Here is a 23,365-nt window from a genome sequence, read left to right on the forward strand (position 1 = left end):
AGAGACTGGCTGCAGACTACTACATTCAGGTGACAGCAGGAGGAGGAATAGTCTTCTAATAATGTTGCTCCATGTGTGGTGGACGTAAACAGGCAAGTTGTGCCCCCAAGTCGCAGCTTTAGAGCCCTAATTGTAGAATTTTTTGGCACAATTTGTTTTGCGGCACCCACCAGTAGTGGGGTTGGGCATTCATTTCCATTTTCATCGTGCAATTGTGGTCACTCAAAATCACTGAAAGGCTATCCAAGGAGCTTTGAAATGGAACCGTTATGCTTCACGCAAACAATATATAAGATTTTAAACGTGACCTGAAAACTCACCTTTTTAAGAAAGCTTACTGCTAAAATATCCTCTATAGGCTCTGCTTTTAAATTTATTTTAAATTTATCTTAAAATGTTCTTGTTTTAACTTTATGCTCTGTAGCACTTTGAGCTTGCTAAATATAAAGTGCAATACAAATATAATTTATTATTATTATTATTATTATTAAGAGTGTGAATATTTCATTTAAAATATCAGAACATAATAGCAATCTCTTCTAATCAAACAAGGGCTCTCTTTTAAAAGTCTCTGTGTCTGTGCTTAGTCTGAAAATATCAGAGCATTGTCTTCTGTTTAACATTAATATCTTAACTTCTATATCAAAATCATATCCATAACTATGGCTGTAGCGAATTGTTTGGAGCTTCTGAGCTTTATTCATAATGTTCTAAAAAAATCGTACTATTAATTATTTAGCGAAACTCTCTTCCCCTGTCTGGCTCTCTTTCAAACACAACCCCAGCTCCTTGTCTTCTTGTCTCTGTTCTCAGTCCTAAAGTCAACATTCATTTAAATAAGATGGATGTGATCAACATGTTTTTATCTCACAAAATCTTTTGCTTCAATCCATATTCGATGTTCAAAAACAACCTTATCATTGCGATCACAACTGTCTCTTGTCGCAGCGAGGCATGCACCTGTATCAATATACAAAATCATATTTTTCCCTAATTGGAAGTGTGATTAGAGGGATCATTTTTGATAAGATTTTTGTTTCCGATAATCAGTTAAAATCGGTGAAGGGAAAACCTTACGTCGATCATCTCTCCAATTGTCGATGTAGATCCGATCGCCTTACCGGCAGTGGGTACAGGTAATAGTCCGAGAATGAATTCTATTAAATGGACCCGTAGAAAGCAGCGCCGCATGTATGCATGTTCTTGCTTACCTTCGGAGCAGTCCTCTCCAATGAAGCCCTCGTTGCAAACACAAACTCCGTTCTCACAGTGTCCCTGGTCCAGGCAGTCATTCGGGCAGGTCAGCATGGAGCAGTCCGGCCCGGTGAAACCTTCATAACACACACAGTCGCCATCGACGCAGTAGCCTCTATCAAGACAGTTCTTGGGACACGTCTTCTCACTGCAGTCCTCACCAGTGAAACCCTTGTGGCAAACACATTGTCCGTCCACGCAGCGGCCGCGGTCCAGGCAGTCATTGGGGCAGGTCAGCTCGCCGCAGTCTTTCCCGGTGAAGCCGACGAAGCACACGCACTTGCCGTCCACGCACTCTCCGCGACCCATGCAGGCTTTTGGACAGGTCTTGATGCTGCAGTCCTCCCCGGCGTAACCTCTGTCACACACGCACTGTCCGTTGACGCAGCGGCCACGGTCTTGGCAGTTGTTCGGGCAAGAGAGCTCGCTGCAGTCTTCTCCTTGGTATCCAACATCACATACACATTCTCCATTAATGCACTGGCCCCTGTTGCTGCAGCTGTCGGGGCAGGAGAGGATGGAGCAATCTTCACCCTCGAATCCTGGATCACAGATGCACTTCCCGTTGAAGCAATGGCCTCTCTCGTTGCAGTTCTTGGGACAGGTGAGCTTCGAGCAATCATCTCCACTGTAGCCGCTCTGGCACTCACACTGACCGTTCACACACATGCCACGCTTGTTACAGTTGCCAGAGCAAGTGAGCTCCCCGCAGTCTTCTCCGGCAAAGCCATCTTCGCAGTAGCAGGTGCCGTTGATGCAGCGTCCGCGGTCGTAGCAGTCGTTCGGACAGATGAGCTCGGAGCAGTCGAAGCCTGTCCACGGCTCGTCGCAAACACACTCGTCGTCTACACAGCGTCCGCGTCCCAGGCAGTTGTTGAGGCAGTTGGTATGGCCACAGTCCTCACCGATGAAGCCCTCCTCGCAGAGGCAGGACCCTTCGACACAGTGGCCGTAGTCACCGCAGTCCAGCAGACAGAGCTCAATACTGCAGTCGTCGCCACCGAAGCCCTCAAAGCACTCACATTTGCCATCCACACAGCGGCCCTGGTCCTGGCAGTCGTTGGGGCATTCTGGTTCGGTGCAGTTGGGCCCCTTCCATCCAGGTTCACATATGCAGCTGCAGGTGTCGGTGCTCCAGTTGCCACGGCCATTACAGTAGGGCTTTGTGGACACTTCACCTGAGGAAGGGCAAGGGAAAAAAAGGAAGTATTGTAAAGCTATGTGATCGCAAATAAGTCCGTAAATCAACGATGCACACACAAACTATGGCTGCATACCTAAGATATATAAGCGTGTTGCAGGAATGATTCCTAAAACTCAAAAATTAGTCAGGATTCAAGTCAATGGGCTTTTTAAGGTTTTGGTAGGATGCCTGAAAGAAGGTGTGCGGTTAACATAAGAGATTTTAACATTTTGTTCTACAGTATGAAATACGTCAGTAAATATATATATATATATATATATATATATATATATATATATATATATATATTACATCTTAAACAAATTTGTGACTGCATCCTTACTTCCAGGTGGCCAGATTCAGTCCATTTTATCAAACCATAAAAATGTATTTACAGAAACTGGATATCTTTTTGATGGGGTGAATATTTTCAAACTTGATGATGCATGCAAGGATGCTCCGACAACCCATAACTGACAGTCGGAAGCTAAGAGGCTTTGCATTGACGATGATGTTTAAATTCAAGTCGTGGCAGGATGATAAGCCGTAAGCTTAAAAAAGATCACGAGGATCTGTTTGTTGGCATTAAAGCGGTCGCTGGTCTACATTGGCTTGTGATCAATCACCAGGTCCTTCTATGCAGTGTTAGGAGCGCTATGGCAGTTTGTACTGGTTACAAAATGACCCTATTTAGTTTAAAGGTTTACTTTATAAACAACACTACTTGGTAAGGTATAGGACAATATTGTGTTTTGGGTTCAAATGTGTATGTTTGTTACATAACTAGCAAAGTTATGTATCAAAAATAATATAATAGTTCAGCGTTGACTTCGTATCACACGGTAGGCAAACAGCCATCTCCTGGGGAAAGTGTTGCGTTTGTTTGACAACTCCAACCGTCTCTCCTGCTTTGTCACTTATTGTTCTACATCAGTTGTTCTGATGTCTAATGAAGTCTAAGGGTTAACATTGTCACCAAGAGTCTATATTTGACGAGTTGGGATTGAGAACTGGTTGTCTTTATGCATTGATTTTCATATTGTCTTAAAACGAAGGGAAAAATATGACTACAGGGTAGGATGATACATTTGTGAACATGTCCAGCCACATGTACAGCCAATGCTTTAGTAAATGAACTAAAGCATTGAACTATTATTAGACCTTAGTGTGCGTTCGACACCATTGATCATGACATCCTATTACAGAGACTGGATCAGTCGATTGGCATTTCAGGTACCGCACTAAGTTGGTTTAAATCCTATTTATCAGATCAATCTCAGTTTGTATTTGTAAACGATGAAGCCTCAATGACCACCAACGTTAATCACGGAGTTCCACAAGGTTCTGTGCTTGGACCAATTTTATTTACCTTATATATGCTTCCTTTGGGCAACATTATCTGGAAACACTGCATAAACTTTCATTGCTATGCAGACGATACTCAATTATATCTATCGATCAAACCAGAGGAGACCAACCAGCTCGCTAAAAACATGGATGACCTGCAACTTCCTGATGTTAAACTCAGACAAAACTGAAGTTATTTTACTGGGCCCTGAACACCTCAGAGATCAATTATCTGGTGATGTGGTTTCTGTAGATGGCATTTCCCTGGCATCCAACACCACTGTAAAGAATCTCTAGTTATCTTTGACCGAGACTTGTCCTTTAACTCCCACGTTAAGCAAATCTCAAGGATTGCATTTTTTCATCTACGTAACATTTCAAAAATCAGGCACATCTTGTCTCAAAAAGATGCAGAAAAGCTGGTTCACGTGTTTGTTACTTCCAGACTAGATTACTGCAACTCCTTATTATCAGGCTGCTCTAATAAGTCTCTTAAGTCCCTCCAGTTGATCAAGAATGCTGCAGCTCGTGTACTCACAAAAACTACGAAAAGAGATCACATGACTCCTGTATTAGCTGCTCTGCACTGGCTCCTAACCCATAGGGTCCATTGGACCTGGCGGTGTCTGATGCCTGGTGAGCCGGCCTCCCATTGGCCCTGCTGATGCCCCCCCCCCTCCTCTCTACCTCCTTCTGTTTCATGGATTGGAGTTCCATTCATACATTGTCATATTCATGTAATGTGTTTATGTAACTCTGTAATGCTGTTCATTCTGTACACATGACATCTATTCTTCTGTCCATCCGGGGAGAGGGATCCTCCTCTGTTGCTCTCCTGAAGGTTTCTTCCCTTTTTTCCCTGTCAAAGGTTATTTTTGGGGAGTTTTTCCTGATTCGATGTGAGGTCAAAGGTCAGGGATGTCGTATGTGTACAGATTGTAAAGCCCTCTGAGGCAAATTTGTAATTTGTGATATTGGGCTATACAAAATAAACTGAATTGAATTGAATTGAACTATCTACTTTTTTTCCAAAATGATTGCAATGGCCAGCTTTTAATGAACTGAAATCCAAAATGTACGACCTTTCTGCTCTCAAACGGGAAGCCCTTTAGAAAGAGATTTCACGTGAGTTGACTTGTATAGTAAACTAGACACACACTACCATTAGGACACAGTCATTACAGTACAACAGCACATGAAAGGTGTCGACTTACCTGTAACCTGAGATCCACAGCAGCCCGTCCCACTGCTGCACTGCTCTCTCAAACTCGACAGCTCTGACTCCAGCATCTCCAGCCTGTTCAGGATATCCTTGAGACCCAGCTGGTTGTCGCAGCCGCACGCCTGCTTGGGGATATTGATGCGGTGGGTGAAGACGATCTGATTGTCGCCGTCCACGGTGTGCTCCATGTGCTCGGTGTTCTGCATGTCCATCGGGGCGCCCTTGTGTTTGAGCTCGGCGTTGCCGGGAGAGTCGAGGTCCACGGAGCAGAGGGACGTGGTGGGGACGTTGATGTTGTAGACGTGGTTGAACACCACCGGCTGGTCTGGGTGGGGCAGGGTGAGGTTCTCCTGGGTTTTCGTCGGCGCCAGAGCATCCCTGCGGTGGCGGATGACCTTCTTGACCAGGCCGGCAGTGGAGAGCTCGAGGAGCAGGGCCACGGTCACGCAGCCGAAGAGGAAGCCTTTCATCCCCATGACGACACCCTGACACTGAGGAAGTAGCAGCTGAGTGCAGACTGTTCAGGGATCAAATAGGTGTTCTTGTCCTGAGTCCTAGAGTAAGAGAAAGTACAGGCGGAAGCGAAACATTAAGAAGGGCACTTCTTTCCAGGACATCAACATTTAAAATAGTTTGTCTGTATATCTCTACATGTACACCACATAGCAATCTACGCAGAATTCTGGTGGATATTACCCTTTTCTTGTTTGCAATTGCCATTCAGGGTACATGCATTAACGTACTCCCACTACACATGCATCCGCAATGGGAGCCAAAGTTGGACTGAAATATCATAGTATGCCACTGAAAAGCAATTACCCTTCTTCTGTTACCCCCCAACAAAAGACCACTTCCAATCCTGTTGCTGCCCCTGACCCATTTTAGGCCCCTCTGCTCTTAGAGGAGGAGACATACACTTAGCAGATGACATTCTTCTCACAATCCCTTAGAGGACCAGGGAGCAGCAGCCACCGCAGGGCCGGCGTATGGCCTTGGCGATCTGAGGCTTTCCTTTCATTTTGGCCTCGTTGAGACAGGTTGCCACGGACAGCCCCGACAACACCTGCATGGTGGGGAGCCTCCTCCGTCATTCTTTCCCTGCAGTCCAGGCCACAACCCAAGCTGACAGATTAATAACGGTGTATGGTTAGACCATCTGTGGGCTTCCTGTAAAGCACAGAGGTCTGCACAAACTTCCCTGCTTCCTGCAAACATCCATGTCAGCATTCCCAGACTGCTCTCTTGACAGACACTTTTTTTTTTTCATTCAAGGTGATGAAAAAAAAAAGGTTGTGGCATGGAAACCAACCTGAAGACCTGGTGTTTTTTCTTCTTCTTTGATAAATGTAATATATGGTTACAGGTATGTTCTTGCTGTTACATTTGGTGTTATTCATGAAAAAGAGGACTGAATCTTAAAGCATTTTGTTCCTTTTAATAATCCTGTTTCTATTAGTTTTATATCAAATTATTAGCCCGTCAGTACTGGAACCAAAAGGGAGAAGAAAACTATTAAAAAAAAGTGTCTGGCTCAGCCTCAGTTTATATAATGCCCTTTCTAGCCCACCTTGTCAGAGATGCTGACACCAATCATGTTGTGCCTCTAATAAAACCAATGTGTGCCTTGGCATCTCTGAAGGTAATAGGACCTGTTAGCAGCCAACATGAAACTATCTGGATAAGCACACATAGCAGATTCCAAACCCTGCGGTGGAATATATATGAAGGATTTTTTATCACCTGACTTAGTGGCGCTGATGTGGATGCATTAAAAAACATCTTTGCTTATTTTTCTTTGCATCTTTGCGTCTTTGCATCTTCACGTGTGCGGACACAGGGAGGCTGGCAGTCAGCAGGTAACATTCCAGCAAGAGGTGCTCGGCTTCTTTATCCCGGCCTGACGTGTGATTAGGCAAGCTGACAGATGAGCTCAGCTTGGAGGGATCCCACCGCTTCAACGCACACACACATGCACCCTGCACCCCTCCAGCCCCCTGATTAGACAGGCAGGGATGAGCGCCTCCATGATGGGAAGACTGTAAAAGTGCTAATGTGGCTTCCTGATGGAAGCGCTGAGGATCTGGGCCCTCAGGGGTCCATCCCACCCCCACCACCCTGCGTCTCATGTCACACATGAACATCGACGCGCACACCAATACATTCACACCGCTGTGCCCGAGCATCACAAACTAGGGATTAAATCAACAAAATAGCCAGAAAATTGCTTTGAGATGCTGCTAAGGTTTTAGTTCTGGGCGGATGGTTGGCTTTCTCACTTTGAAGGCTGGCTGCTCTCCACATGGAACTCTGAGCGAGGCAACCCTGAGAGACCAAAGCACGCTTTGTTTGAGAATCTGTGGCTCTGGCGAAACTTCGCTTTATTCAGAATTAGACGAAGAGAAGAGAGTTCCACGGACTCTGAAAATAAATCTGATTTGACCTTTTCTCCTCTTAGATGCAGTCCACCACTCTTTAATATGAAGCAGAACAATCACAATAAGAGAATCTGAGTGTGACGCTGAGAAACACAGAGCTCATACCCCAGTTTGGACTTCCTTCATAAGCACCATGTGGCCCTGGCACTATGCTAATGCTGCTGGTTGCTGGCACTGCAGACACAGACTTGATACAATCTGACTGCTGCTGCTTTGTTATTCCCTCATTTGGTTTTGCTGTATAGTTAGCTTCTCAAACAGCAACAAAGCTTGTTGCCCGTCTTGTGGTCGAATGTGAGGCGATTCTTTTTTTTTCCAAGAGAAACCTACTGGCACACACATTTGGTGCAACTGATCTAAATTATCCTGTTGTGAATGACCGGAACACTTGAAGTGTTATACCTCACACAGAGTAGAGCTGGAAAGATCCATTTGGCATTGATTTTAAACGTGATTAGGTTTCTCGCTGTCAGGAATGTTGAACACATTTTATGGTGTTGTTGTTTTGGGATTAAAGGGACAGGGTCTGCCAATCAAACAGCCAAACTTAAACCGTGAACTGACTATAAATGTAACCATTCCCAACCTAAAGAGCAATGCATTGTGGTCCTCATAACAACAAAAATCACAACAACAAACAAAAAACTTCACCCAAGCCGAAAATAATTTTTTGGAGAATTGGATGTTTCTGAAAAACCACTGATACGCTCAATGTCAACATTTCTTAACCAAAAATAAATGTTTATGAATGTGTTTCATATCACCCCCTTATTGTGCGTTGTGATATGATTGGTTAGGTTCAACAAAACTAGAAAAAAAATCATGGTTTGTGTAAATGACAACGTGACAACGTAACAATGTAACGTAACAACGTAACAATGTAACGTAACAATGTAACGTAACAATGTAACGTAACAACCAAGGTAACGGAACAACGAAACAGAACAACAAAAACAACGGAACAACTGAATCCAACAACCATAGTTAGCGTGAATAAATGACATGAAGTAACCGAATGACGTAACGACATGAAGTAAAATTATTTATCAAAGAAACATTACAAGATAATGAAACAACGTAACAAACGACGTAACGAAACAACAAACGACGCAGCGAAGCGACGCAGCGAAGCGACGCAGCGTAGCGACGCAGCGTAGCGACGCAGCGTAGCGACGCAGCGTAGCGACGCAGCGTAGCGACGCAGCGTAGCGACGCAGCGTAGCGACGCAGCGTAGCACGGGCAAGTTAGAGTAATGAACCAACCTGCATGTCTTTGGATTGTTGGATGAAATCCCACACTGAAACAGGCAGAGAGGATGAAATACAGCAACCAAAAATAAAAATAAATGTAGTAGTTCAAAATAGCAATTTCTGATCTGGTGCCCCTGTTGACAAAATCCATTTGAATCATAGGATTTTCTGATCTGTCTTTTCTATGTTTGAGTTTTGGTCGAGTTTAAGCAAATACAACTATTCATATAAATTATGAAAGAAATGTCATAACACCCAATACCAATCCAGATCCAAAACATGCATGAGAGTGGTATGCACAAACCTTCCAACAAGAGTTGATACTTCTTCATTTGTGTCACATCCAAAGAGTCCAGAATTGGCAATCCACAGAGAAGTGCCTCTTTGCATAAGTCTTCTCATACGTCCTGATGTTTCCATTAATGTTATTTAAAAAACAGCCGCAGTAACTCACTCCTTCCTTAAAGAACATGTGTATTCCAACATGTCCCTTTCTTTAGCGTCCATGTTGTGCAAATACAGAACCTTAAACCGTGGGTACATCAAGAGAATACATTTATTTTACACAAAGACAGACCAAGGGGATCCAGATAAGAGTGCAAGGGCAGTCCCGTCAGCCCGAATCCCCATAAATTACCAAATATCCCCAACCCAACGTGGCTTGCAAAGATTGTATTCTTAGCATTGATAGTGCATTTGAACAGCACTGTTTCAATGGACATAAATCAATGCGTGTTGGATGATTACTTTAGCAGCGTGATCCTTTCCTCCTTTTGACAAAGGTTTTACTTTCAGTTGGTTAAGACATTGATAGGCAGACTTTCTGTCTGTGGAGGACTGCAGACATAACTTTCAGCCAGGGCCACATGCGGCCAAACACAGCCGTTGCTGTGGTTCACCTTTGCTGAGATTGCTAAATGGCAGCTTTTCCTATTGCTGGGAAAGCAGTGGTTATCTGTACAGCCGTTCTGAGGAGAAAATGCAATTTGTTTTGGCACAAAAGAAAGGCGTTTTATCCACAGCAATGTGTGGTCTGTCATTTAAAAGCAAACCAATATGTGCTGCCATTGAAGGAAAGAAAGATTGCTAACTGGCAGACCAAGCATTTATAGGGTGTATCAATCTTTGTCTCACCGCTCAATAAAGCAGGTTAATTTAATTTTTTGTTTTTTTCTCAATTTTTTTTTCTCAAATCCTTTGCCCTTTGGGCTCAGGGCCTTCATTCAACAGGGCATGTGCAAATAGGATATGGAAAATGGATAAGACAAAACGAAATGCAAGGCATGCACGGAAGAGATGCAGGCCAACACAAAGACAGTCCAGAATGTTAATAGCTAAAGACTTTTCAGACCCTTTAAGCGTCTTGCTGCTCGTGGACTAAAGATCAGCGGTCATTGAACAGCGTCTGTCATCTCCTCTCTTACTGCGGTGGAAAAAAAATGTGCTGATTATTGTGCATTATAAGTATGTGTGTGTTGATGGTGTTATAGACATGAAAGGAAAGTGCTACTGAAAAATGCAATTTGTTTTGGCAGAAAAGGAAGACAATCGTTATCAACAGCAATGTGTTGCAGGTCATTTTAAAACCAAAAACCAAGGAAAAGAAAGATTTGTTAACTATCACTGGATAACGGCAGCACTGAGTGAACAGACAGCGCAGCAGCCGTCTGATAACTCAACAACAAACAATTTGGATAATGAAGCGGCGTGCCCTCCTTTGGGGCGTAAAAAGCTGTAAATATTCAACGACTACAACTCAAGTCCCAGGACTGTTTGTTAAACAGGTCTGATAGGATGCACATGCTTTCTTTTGATTTCTGAAGAATGTTTCAAGCTTGCCTAGTTTTGTAGGTCACCCATGACAAAAACTCAGCTTGCCGTCTTTGGTACAGTATCCAAATCTGGGTCGCTGGTATAAGGACTGAAAGAAGGCTTATTGTCTGGGGCTCTTTTCACCTTGAGACACTCTCACACTGTAACAAGGGGAAATGACCAGGAAATGGGCCTCTGCCACGCACACTCACTGCCATGTCAAGAATCACGAAATGTGCAATGTGTAGCCACATGCACCAAACAAATGGGGGGCAGCATTTCCCTTCTACTACTGAGTCCATACAATCTAAATGTAATATAATCAGTAAAAAAAAAAAAAAGAGCTGAAATCCAAACTAACAGCAGGTCAAGAATACGCTAGCTAGCTAGCTAGTTTACGTTAGACATCATGTGTTTATTGTGACACTAACTTGCTGTGTATGTTTTCATAGCTTGTTTATTCGAATAAATCCAAAGTGGCGTAAACGAGAACACCACGACTATTTTCTTGTTGTCCTTATGAAGGTGGGTGGTCGGTGGCTCCGGGGAGACGGACCTTCAGTTAGCGGTTAGCTGTAGCAACTCCATTAAGCCAGTGCAAATCTCAGCCCCGGAAGTCACAGCGGGCTGGCGCTGGGTCTAAACTGTGTAAGTTTGCTGATCAGGCAGGGACTCGGGCAGTCCCCCCAAGGATCAGACCCCCGGCGATGAGGTTTGTGCTTGCAGAGAAAGTGAGTTGCTACAGCCAACTGAAGGACCGTCTTCCAGAGCTAAGTGGCCTCCTGTCGACGGGGAGGACGAAATGAAAGTACGTTGTTTTCTCGATCTATCAAAATGTACATGGACCCAGTACCTTCAACATGAGGACAGACTGGACGCTACATTGACTCACTGTCACCTCTCTGGGTACGGGTGGTATTGCAAGACAGGACGGCCCGGTTAGCATGCTAGAAGAGAGCTCCGCAATACGTAGATGTCTTTGACGTAACGTCAACACTGTAACCTCTTCACATTCTTTACATTGCACATTTAAAGAGCTCATATCCCAAAGAATCTGGAATCTGCTGATGACCGTGTTTATCACAATCAACTGGCCTTGCAAGGTCCCGAGCTAGAGCAGGTGAATATTGGATCCTGTGTCCCCACCAAGGTCATAGTCAGAGAGATAGCGAGCTGCTGAGGACAGCACTATGAGTTATAATCGTCAAACACAGAAATGAATTTCCAGGAAGAGGCATGAGCTGACTGCCCGACGTGCGATCGATGGTACCGTTGTTGCGTGGCAGAAAAGGTTTTTCAAAGTTTTATCACCTCACTGCCCTTTTATGAACGATGTGGCCGTCGTTGTTGTGCTGAACTAGACAAAATCCCCCTCCGGCAGAGAAAAGAAGCAAACTGCTCGTTTAATGGTCGAGGCTGGAGAGATCCGGTGATAGAAGAAAAGACGAAGGGCAATCAGTTTTGACTCATTTCATGTAAAGGAAACTACTGAGGCTGAGCGCAGGATTTGGTTTGAATGTGGCAGTGTGGTGGTCAGGCAATGACAGCAGCACACAGCTAATTGGGTAAAGACTCCTCCCAGTCTTCTGTCTTGTCTGACAGATGCATATTTCAAAAGCAAGTTAGGTGCAGCAGGTCCCAGACCAACATGAATGGTTATTAAAAATATGATCTGAAAAATCTGTAATTTCTAAGGTCATGGGACCGGCATTATAGATACATTTGATAATATATAAGTATAAAGCTTTGAAAAACCTTGAAATTAAATCAATGAAAATAATCATTAGTTGCAGTCCTAAACACATAGTCTACTATATGAGGTGATAATATGTCAGTGATGTCTTTACAGATTGTTTTGCTAACCCTCAGAGGCCAAAACATCTATCATTGGCTTTAAATATTTTTTTCCGAAAAAGGCATAGTGAAGTCACTTGAAAACTTAGAACATTACTATTCATGCATTAGTGTGAATACAGTAACGTATAATGCCGAAGTATAATGAGAGGATTATTTTCACTGAGGTCCAGATGACACTTAGGGCAATGTGGTTGAATGTAAATTTATGTAATAACCATAATTATATTCAACTTCTGACAAAAGTCCTTTGCCTTTGAAGTAAAAAATCTCTCTATCCCCTCACGCCTTACAAATCTCATTGAAGACACTGACGTGAAATCAATAAAGCATATCAATATTCCCACTACAACACGGTATCATTATTTCCCAGATGGTAAACAATTTATGATGATTTGACTTGCTAAACAGATATGAAATGGGGAATACTCTCTTTTTGATGGATGAAAAGAAGGCTGGTTTCATGAAACCAAAGGCTGTGCTCATTGGCTCTCCGCTGTGACCCCATTGGATCTGATGACACAGATAGCGGGGGAGTGGTGGGGGTTAGTGTGTTCATGGCTGATAAGACAGACGGGGAGGCTGGATCTGAGATACCGGCAAAAAACACTTATCTGGGTACTCGGAGAGCGCGCTCTGCCAAGGATGAGCCCTATCGCGCTCCCAGAGTGCTTTGCAGCCTGAGCTGACACGTCTGACTGATACAGCCCCAAAAAAGTCTATTTCTTCAACCAAAACCAATTTCCGACTTTGACACTGCGATACGGAGAAAATGAATGTTGAGCGAACGAGTGTGCTCACTGGGTCAATTGCAGAGCAGACAGTCAAATCTCAATTTACTTTTTTTACTGCATTGTGATTTGACTCGCGGCTCGCCCTGAGGCCCATCGATATTCTTTATGGCGCGTCCCCTGCAGCGCCTCCATCTCGCGCTGCTGTTCTCGACGGGGCCAGATGGAGAGGTCGGAGGCTTGTTCATTGTTCATGAGCTTTTTAACATGCCGGGGTGCTGGTGACCTACTGTTTATTAGCCTAACCCCCGTGTGGTGTGCAGACTTGGCAGCCTCGTGTGCAGCCTTTACAGCACATCCACCTGCTGTTTTCTCCAGACACCAGTCATCGCGTGGCCCATCCGCTCTACCTACTTCCTCCCCTCGGCTTTCACACTGCACCGCAATCGCTGTACAAATCTGGCTCGTAACTGGCTGCTGCCTGTGTCGAGGTATTGATGTCGACTTCTGGGACTCTTCTAAACTTACCATGTAACAAACACCTTCCCTCTCAGGTAAACAGCTGCAAGGTGAAAGCCCCAGTCTCCAGAGAGCGTTTGGCTAGTTGCTGCTTGTGAACTTTAAAACATGGAATTGGTATCAGTGTATTTTCTCAAGTGGCACATCATAGAGAAGTGTCGAAATGTGTCTGACGGCATGAATCACTTGACCTACAAACTAATAGATTCTACCAACCAACATTATTTGCTTTTTTGGTATCAAACAAAACAGACTCACCTCTTTCTATGTGGAATATCTTTGAAGTTTGATTCGTACTGTGGATTCAGACATTGGAGGAAAAGAAGGCTGAGTAAACATGTAAGAGGACTTTACAAGGCCTTTCAAAGACTGCATATTTCAGCACTTTACACTAGAGGTTTATTGGTTACTTCCATTCACACAGGATGGAAAGGATTTTTTTTCTCTCCACTATAAATGGAAGCGAGCGTGTTGGCTGTGATACCCGGACATCTGTTTGTCCTTGTCTGTGATGAAAGCCTGAAGCGTGTTGCGTGTCCAAATTGGGAGTGCCTTCCATTCAGACACTTGTATGAGCCTAATGACCCCGGTCCCCGGGGTCGGCTCTTCATTGGCTTCCCCGCTTTTTTTTTTACCATTTTCCCCAATTTAAATTGTCTGCCCCTCTCTAAAGGGCCCCCATCTTGTTCTAAGAACATTATGGCTCATGCATTCCAATGTGTGAGGTCACTCATGGAGGCGAAGTGTCACTACGAAGAGTCTACCACAAGTGATCATCCATTGGATGCCTCCAAGTATGGGCAATACAAAGGCATCCCGGATCCCACAGCTCCAAGACTTCCACTCCATTGCCGTCGCATATTAGCATCCGAGGAACATTAAAAACCATCTGGAATGCTTTAAACACTGGAATTCTTCGAGGGGAGTCTTTGTACCATGGTGATGACTAATCGGACTCGGACCGAGTGGGGCACAGGAAAATGCAATAGTGGTGACTTTTGTGGCCATCAATGGTGCCTTACAAACATTTATTTGGAAAACAAAGGCACACTACCCTTTGATGCAATCCTTCAAGTTCAGTCGAGGATGTTAGAATTTGAGAAGACAGGATTCTTCTTCCGTGACCAGATTTTCCACCGGTGGTGCTACAGTACAAGTCTGAGTTTTTGTCCAAACCACAAATGTCTGCAGACATTATCTTTTATATCTATACTTAAAGCAGTGATTTCTGTTTTACTGCCTGACGCTCCTCTTTTAACATTGGACCTTCAGTTTCACTGTGCTCAATGTGTGTTTTGGTTTACTAGATTCAAGGTATTTAGAGCCATCTGGACCACAGGTGGTCATATAAACCGAGTAGTACAGTCCAGGTGAGAACATCCAAATTTGTACTTTTGATACTAATTATTTGAAATCTAGGGAAATGTCACCAAACATGACAGCACAACATTTCACCAGAAACCAGGGACAATGTAGAAGAGAGAGACAAAGGGAAGGGCAAGAAAGGAGGCGACATTGAGAGTCTAGATCAGCCTGAATTAAAGATGATGTTCATTTAATCCAACCCAAAACATCTCGGCATCTCTCCTGAGCCTCATCTGAAAAACCCACGATTACTGTTTGCTTTCAATCACCAGCGAAGGAGCTAAGTGGGGTTAAAGACAGTCACCCTCTCAGAGAGCTTTGTGGGGCATTGAGCGTCGGGAAGTGAACAGCTGTCCAAACAAAGGCCCGTTTCCCACTCGTCGTCATGCCGAGTGTCACTGTCAGTGGCTACTCATATGCCGAGCCAAAGCATCATGAAACATTAATGCGACCAAGCCTTCGCTGCCACCGACAGATATGCAGAAAAAGTCAGTGTGTGACATGTGAAATAAGTCAAAATGAGACAAAAGAAGAGGTATTTCACATAGATTGAGCTGAGCCGGAGAACCTGAAGTCACAGCTGCTTCATTGTGTCCGCATCTCCTCATCACACACAATTACCATCCGGCAGACGCTGCCCTGGTATCCTGTGGGTCTCCTCCATCACAGCCCACCTTATATCTCCACACACGCCCACTTCTCGCTCTCCTCCTGGCTCTCCTCCTCCCGACTCACCCGTTTACCTCTCTCCACCCTAACCCTCTCTCGCTAAGATTGAGATAGGGGTCCCCATATTGGGCACCGTGAGGATAGGATTTTCCTCAAACAGCTTCAGGGGTACACCGCCCTGCAATAAATCCTGCCTTAAAGAACTGCTAACCTACCCAAAGAATTCCAGGCAGATTTGGAGGCGTGCTGCACTCGGGCAGGAAAAAGATTTGATGCTCAAAACTCCTTGAGCATCAAATCTTGAATGCAGCACAGTTATTTGCTTCCATATAAAAACATGAAATCATGAGCAGTTAAACGCACCCTTTCTCATTGCAACATTATTACATGGTCTGGTATGACCAGGAGCTCATGGAGGGTGATGGGAGGAATCTTTATACAGATTTGTGAGTCAGGTCGCTGACTCAGCAGCACAATGACTCTTCTTTACTTTTGCTACTGTTACACTATATTTGAGCAAAAGTCACACCAGTTCACTTTAACTATTTCAATTTGTTTGACTAGAGATTGTAAGCCCTTTAGCTGTCAAACACCCACATGAGCGAATGCCCTCTTATTTACTGATCCATTAAACATCCTCTATTTCGTACGGTCTGTTTCTCTTTCGTCAATCTCTGTGTGGGACTGACAAACAAATGAAGCTGACCTCAAGATAGGAGACCGGGAAGCACATGGAGGGGGACAGCCACTGCCAGCATGTCTGTGTGTGTGTGTGTCTCAGTGAGGCTGCCAGTTTACAGCCGGCAGTGTGAATGCTGGAGAGCTGGGAGAGGAACCAACCAGCAGCATCTAATACATAGCAGCTGTCTGTCTCCTGGGTTACACAAGCCTACTGTCTGCTGGCAACCAGAAAGTGTACAGCTGGAGGTATTCCGGCAAGCAGCACATACGGACACACACACACACACACACACACACACACACACACACACTGACCCTACCCATCTCTCCGATCAGCATCGGACCCAACGCAAGCAGAACAAATCATTGGAACATCACAGACTTCCATCTCGGAAGAGATTACTCTTTTGTTCTTTCTTTTTTTACCTGCTCTGATAATAAAATGGGAATTAGCCCAAAAACGAGAGGAAAAACGTTCACAGCTAAACATAATTGGCACCCAGTTGCATTCAGTGAAGTGTGAAATTCACCGGGTCTCTGAAGTCCCCCCTTGTAAAACACGAGGATGATTTTCAGAAGCTGCTCTGATGAATGGATATTCCAAATGTTTTTCACTGGAGGTGAGGATATAGAATAGCCACACATAATTAGATGATTAGTTAACTGAAATGTAATTGACAAAATTCAATAAATGTGGGTCACTTATCAAGCAAACATGTTAAATGCTGATTACTTTTAGTTTTTTCAAATAGGAGAATTATTCTGATGTTTGTGTCATTGTAAACTTAATATTTGAGGCTTTTGGACAAAATGTGTGATTACATGTCCCTTGCTATAAAATAGAAAAGTTGTATAACTTGTATAAAAGAGGAAAAAAGCTTTGAGAATGCGGTTGGAGTTATAAAGTTGTCCAGCTTTGCAATCCTCAATCATCCTAATTAAAGTCCATTCAGCCCATTCATTCTGCTCCCATTCAAGCACGCCGGCTCCGTGCAGGTAAAGAAGGTGACTTACCTCACGTGAGGCGCACGATGCTCACGGCTCCTCCACTGATTAGGAAGTGTGAGCAGAAGCAGGCGTTGAAGCCTTATCAGCCAGCCCCGACAAACGCTCTCACCGGTGTGTATCTCTCAGAGCGCTGACAGCTCTGTCATCTTCCCTCTTCCCTCTGTTCTCTGAGTGTTTACTCGAGTCCACCTAGAGAGACGGCTGATGTTGTGCAGCCAGTGAGAAGAGAGAGACGGAGAGTGGCAGACTGAGAGAGAGAGGGAGGGAGAGAGTGAGAGAGAGAGTGAGAGAGAGAGTGAGTTCCCTTTCTTTTAAACAGTAGACCCTCTGCGGTCAGACTCCACTCCCACCTACTGCTCTCTTAAATGCCCCCCACCCATTCACCGTCTCCACAGCATTGTGACTGAAAGCGAAGGAGCTGAAACGGGACGCCTCAAGGCTGGATGGGGAGAGAAAGACTGACTGAGAGAGAAAGAGAGACGGAAAGGAAAGGGGGAGGTGGGGGTTTGGGGCGGGAGGGGGGGGCTGGTTGGACCATTAGCAGCAAATTGCAGCGGGCAAGCCAATGGAAGGCTAGATATGAGTGAATGCAGGGCCTGCATTAACATAGCGTTTAAGAACTTGAAAGCGGGGAGTGAAGGGGGACCGCCTCGGCTCCATTTGTGAGACTGATAAGGATGCAGGCAAACACTGAATGAATAATTAAATGATCAATATGTCGCTATTTTTGGTTGTTCTGTACAAAAGACGAACAAAAATCTGTCTACAACTAATACTTGGTCCTAAAATCTTGACAATATCTTGACAACTTTGCTGTGTATCAGTACCCCATAACTGTAAGGCAATGCCAGAAAGAATGCAGCACCAAGTGGTATCGAAGCTTCTCCAGTCAAACGATACCTGCAACCGATCCTCTTTGTACCCACATGTAGAAAATAAATCACTATTTGTAGGATTTTTGCCACAACCAACAGCCCATAGAGCCGGGAGGGCCTGCCTGCTCACAGCTCTCAACAGGGAGTGCTGCTCAGCTGGCGGCTGGCAGCTAACTGTGTTAACAGCGTCAACATTGCTGACAGAGTTACCATTATTAAACGTAAGGGGAGTGCCATAGGGTGGGCTTTACGCTCCCGGGAAGTTCCGTTGGCTAAAAACAGCCAATGGCTATAAACAGTAACAGCCATATGAGGTATTTGCTAGCCAGTGAGACTTGCACACAGTTTCCATTCACATTCTGGGTATCAAATGAAGTACACAGAAAAAAGGTAACAAGTGAAGTACTCTATTGTTATAAGTGTCACTTTAAGGGAAATTGGATTGGTAATAGTAATTTTTCAAAGAACGCTACTCGCAGGGCTGCTTTGTGAATTAATTTTGCTGGTTAGCGCAGGCTTTTACTGGACAATAAGAACATAGTTTATTCAAAAAGATGTATATGTACCATCCCAACATGTCTCATATCTATCCATGACTATTTTGTGGTGTATACTTAATACTTTGACCATGGAAGATTAACTAAAGGTGGACGGTTACGCAGCTTATGAAGAAATGATAGGTGTCTCCATTTGGGGTTCTCCATTCCCCCAAAGGTTAGCACTGTTGGTTTGCTTTAGGTGTGGATGTGCACGTCAATGTTTTAACCCCACTAGCAACTCCAGTGATTGCACCATTTCCTTGAAATTTGGCACGTAACTTTGCTCTTTTAGATGCTGGTGTGACCGACCCTTAAAGCAAGCCTGATTCCATTAGAATAAACATCATTTTGAGCTTCTCGTGTATTTCCTTGGCCGAGATGGAAAAGGCCAAACAAATGTTGATGTGGTTCTGTTACGACCATCAGTTTTGATATTCTGATGCCAACAACGACAACGGCCGTAGTCAAATGTCCGACACTAGCCGAGAAACCTTTGTGCATGTGTACGCAATTTGCAATGCAAAAAGCAGTACAAGAAACCAAATGCGTAGAAAGGTGGTAGCGGACAAAATGTATCATACGTGCAATTTAAAAATGGGGTTTGATATCATGGAAAGCTTATGGATTAGTATCGTTGTTTGACTCGCGTTCTCGTTTGGCTGCCACCTGGGGGCCTCTTCTCCCCCGACACGTCCATTCAACTGCTCAGGCGGCGACCGCCAACCTGCCGTGCCTGTAACCGTCTCTTGATTGGACTTCGCTCGGGGTACCGACCGTACGCTGGTTACAATTACCAGGCGTTCTGCGCTCGAGACTGTGATGTAAACAGGCAGAACCGCCTCGAATAAACACAGGAACAAAGAGCTCGGGAGGATCCCGCGCCACGCGGCTCCTATCGACCACTTGTACCTTGGGGGGGGGACTTCAAAGAGCGAAGAAATGCGCATCAAAAGATCTCCCATGAGAGGCGGCGTGGCACTCATTAAGTCAGAATATGACCCCGCGGACTGATCGCACCGGGCTTCGCTGCTGACGATGGTGGGGAAGGATAAAGACCTCCACAAATCTTTCCCTGGTTTTTGTTTGCTTGATGTATCGCTTCCTGAGCAAACTTTTACAAAAGTGCTAATGACGCGGTTCCAGGGGAAACAAGTCATATGGAGGCTAAATGAATGTATGTTTTCCTAACTTATATGAAGAAGCCTTTGGGGAAATATGGCTCATCAAAGCTCAAACGCCCCACGTGTTGATAAAGATCGTGGTATGTGTGAGGGGAAGATTCATACGGTGTGTGTACTGAGTGGAGCTTCCTTTCCCAGCAGGGGAAATGATCCTCGTCTTGTTGCTGAGAGCCGGTAGCCAGCCAGGCAGAAAAGATCCTCTCTAATCCCATATACGGCACAATGGTGATAAAAAGCAAATTCAATGACTCGAGGGGCCCTAAATTCATTTTCATCTCCCGCTCCCAAGAGAGAGGGAGGAAATCTATACAGTCCGGGGGCATGGATCCTTTTTTTAATGAATTCTGGCTTTAATGATCATCATTTAGATGAGATGATGGGCTGAATGCCTGGCTATGTATAGCACCTGTTTTAAATGACTGTAAATGTAGATTCCCTGCATCTCTCCATCTGTTCCTGTTCTCATCTCTCTCTCTCTCTCTCTCTCTCTCTCGCCCTGCTTCCTTCCTTCACAGCCTCGCCTGGCTTTTTTGCAGAGAATTGCTGTGGGAGTTCTCCGCCTCCCTGTTTGCGAAGGCGTACCTGTTCACCCACTTTCAGAGCAAGTGAACTGAGCGGGGGTTTGATTTCCCTAGATGACACCTCGTACGTGCATCCTCGCCTGTCATCCAATTGCTGCCGCCGCTGGAAGCCGGGGCGTCTGCACGAAGGAGCCTGTTTTTATTCCCATTAGAGCGCAACGATGTTCACTTTCATCAACTGTCATCTGACATGCACACAGACGGCGAGGTGAAGAGAGAGAACGGCTGCATGTTACAGCGTCGATGTTGCCAGTTGACTGCAAAAGGACGGGCCATTTTCAAAGAACAGTTTTTCCCTACACAATTTCATATTCAATTTATGAGCTGCGAGGCGCAATGGAATCAATTATGACAGAATATATTGTAACTTAATTGTGGCGCTGTGTATAACTCACTGCTGGGAAACTTAATCTAGTGGCAGCAAGAGGAGAAGTGAGGCAAAGGTTGCCTGGAGCACTTATAATAAGGTCTTCTTGCCACTGTATAATTGGTGGCATCGAACTTGAAGGGAAGGAGAGGGACTCTGTGGGAAGTGAGACACGTTCTGTCAATGACAGTGAGACCTAATTATACTATGGAGCCCCTGCAGCCATGGAGGATGTCAAAGCGGGCAGCAATAAGGCAGCGGCGGGGAGGACACACCACCCGCCAATGGGTGTGTGTGTGAGCTCGCAGGTGACCTGGAAAGACCTGTTTACCTCATTAAAAATGAATCACAAGGTAATAAGGGCCCCCGCTCCCATTCCTTCCCCCGCCCTCCCAATGTCTGTCCTTCATCCATTATGCAACAGCGAGGTGGGACGGTGCGGGTTAAGTCCTCAGGGAGGGTCACTCGGACCAGACCCGGTCTGCCTCCACGTCCCCGAGCTGCCGAAGCCCCTGCCTCTGTAATAATGAGACCATAACACCTGGGTGGTGGGAGGCGTAATGTAGGTGATGAGCACCGAGGTGGGGAGTCCAAGTGGAAGCAGCCGTCAGTGGCAAGCCTGTGGCTACAATAAGTTAAACAAGGGAGAAACAGCCTATTAGCGGTGATCCATAATTCATAATGCGGGGGTGAAAGGATGGGCCCCACGATGGCTTTTATGAGACATGCAGGCACAGAGAAACCAAGTGCTTCTGTTTTGCTTTTCTGCTGCTGTTTGCATAGCCATTTGCATTATATTTGTCTAATCTAGAGAGGGATTTGTAGTTTAGAGGTCAGAGAAACCGGCCTGAGACCTGAAGGTCACCGGTTAGAATCTCTGACTGGAGAAACTTGAAAGAGGAAGAAGTAAAAGAATCCTACAATGAAAGGGACATGTTAATATTTCATGAAACAAATTATTTTGAGATGAGAAAAGAGTCCGGATTAGCTTAGTTTAGCATGAAGAACCGGATAAAAGGGGAAAGGACCCGCCTCCCGTAGCTGGTTGAGGCAGAGACGATTGGTTGAGGTCAAGCATTGACCTCCAGTGGTTCAGGTCTTGACAGCGTAACGTGTACAAGAGGCGTCATGAGCAGCAGCAGCCGAGCCAGATCAAGTGCAGCGTACAGGTTTGCAGCACGGGATGACGCACAGCTACGGTGCGGCCTGAGGGGGAAACCCCGGGTCAGCCGGGGACCATCTGGACGGACTGAAACGAGCTAATCTTAGTGCAGCGCTCGAGGTTGTAATGCTTCTAATGTGATTGCTGGCAGTAAGAACAAGACAATACAACAAACAGGACAACAGATGCAAATAGGCCTCTCGCTAGCTGTGGTGCGATTACTTTTAATTGTGCGCTTCAAAAAATACAAAATAAATTATTAAAATCCAAAATAGGGCAGAATTTTTATATCCATCCATCCATCCATTTTCAATACCGCTTATCCTCATTAGGGTCACGGGGGCGCTGGAGCCTATCCCAGCTGACATAGGGCGAAGGCAGGGGACACCCTGGACAGGCCGCCAGTCCATCGAGGGCACATGTAGGGACATACAACCATTCACATTCACATTCACACCTATGGGACATTTAGAGATCAATTAACCTGCAGCATGTCTTTGGACTGTGGGAGGAAGCCGGAGAGCCCGGAGAGAACCCACGCTGCCACGGGGAGAACATGCAAACTCCACACAGAAGGACCGCTCTGACCGGGAATTGAACCCGCGGCCCTCTTGCTGTGAGGCGACAGTGCTAGCCACTACACCACCGTGCAGCCCTATTTTTTTTATTTTTATTTATGGAACATTAGGAGGCGCAGCATTCGTTAAAGGCAGAAAGTGTCCATCTTAATTTATATATTGTGGTGGTGCAAGTCCTGGCATAGATCCCCGTAAAGATCACACCAACCCTGATGTTTGTCCTAAACCTAACTCAGTGGTTTTGTTGTTTTGTTGTTCCCAACGTGAACCCTGTGTTTACTAGGGCGTCACAGTTTGACGCGCTGGTGACCCGGGACGTTAGAAAGTGACCCCAAGACACCAAGTGTCAGTGTTGACGAGTTGGGATGGAAACGCATTGGACTTTTTCCGTCTATTTAAAGCCCAAAAGAACGCTGCAGAGATTTATTGTGGATAGATTAACTGGATAAACAACAAATTAGGTGTACTTTTCCTATCTGTCTCCAGTCTTTAGGATAAGCTCCACCAAACACTCCGTGACTCCAGCTCAGAAAGAGAGAAAATGACTGTGCTATTGCTTTATGATTAAGAATGCCTGACATAACAATATGTGTGAGATCCCGTGGTCATAAAACATATGGAGTATTCAGGTCTCTGTTCAAACCGTAAGCCGAGGCACAGGAGTGGTTGTGGGGCCACACACAGTCACGACTGCTGCACCCATTTGTATAAATGGCCAATAAATGTCTTCAACACAGTGTCGGGAGCTTGT

The 23,365-nt window shown here is 45.1% G+C and overlaps 1 protein-coding gene across 1 annotated transcript in view; it reads right to left on the reverse strand.

The window, feature by feature from the left end:
* The window catches only part of tnc (tenascin C), a 43,078-nt gene extending 25,642 nt beyond the window's left edge, over positions 1-17,436 (reverse strand). The window contains exons 1-3 of the mRNA XM_034541717.1: positions 17,338-17,436; positions 4,999-5,560; positions 1,212-2,432 (exon numbers count right to left, since the gene is read on the reverse strand). Of these exons, the coding sequence (XP_034397608.1) occupies positions 1,212-2,432; positions 4,999-5,482 (1,705 nt within the window). The 5' untranslated portion in view covers positions 5,483-5,560; positions 17,338-17,436. The remainder of the gene's footprint in view (positions 1-1,211; positions 2,433-4,998; positions 5,561-17,337) is intronic.
* Positions 17,437-23,365: the final 5,929 nt, after the last annotated feature.

The sequence above is a fragment of the Cyclopterus lumpus genome, chromosome 9 (genome assembly GCF_009769545.1).
Source record: "Cyclopterus lumpus isolate fCycLum1 chromosome 9, fCycLum1.pri, whole genome shotgun sequence".
Classification (NCBI taxonomy): domain Eukaryota; kingdom Metazoa; phylum Chordata; class Actinopteri; order Perciformes; family Cyclopteridae; genus Cyclopterus; species Cyclopterus lumpus.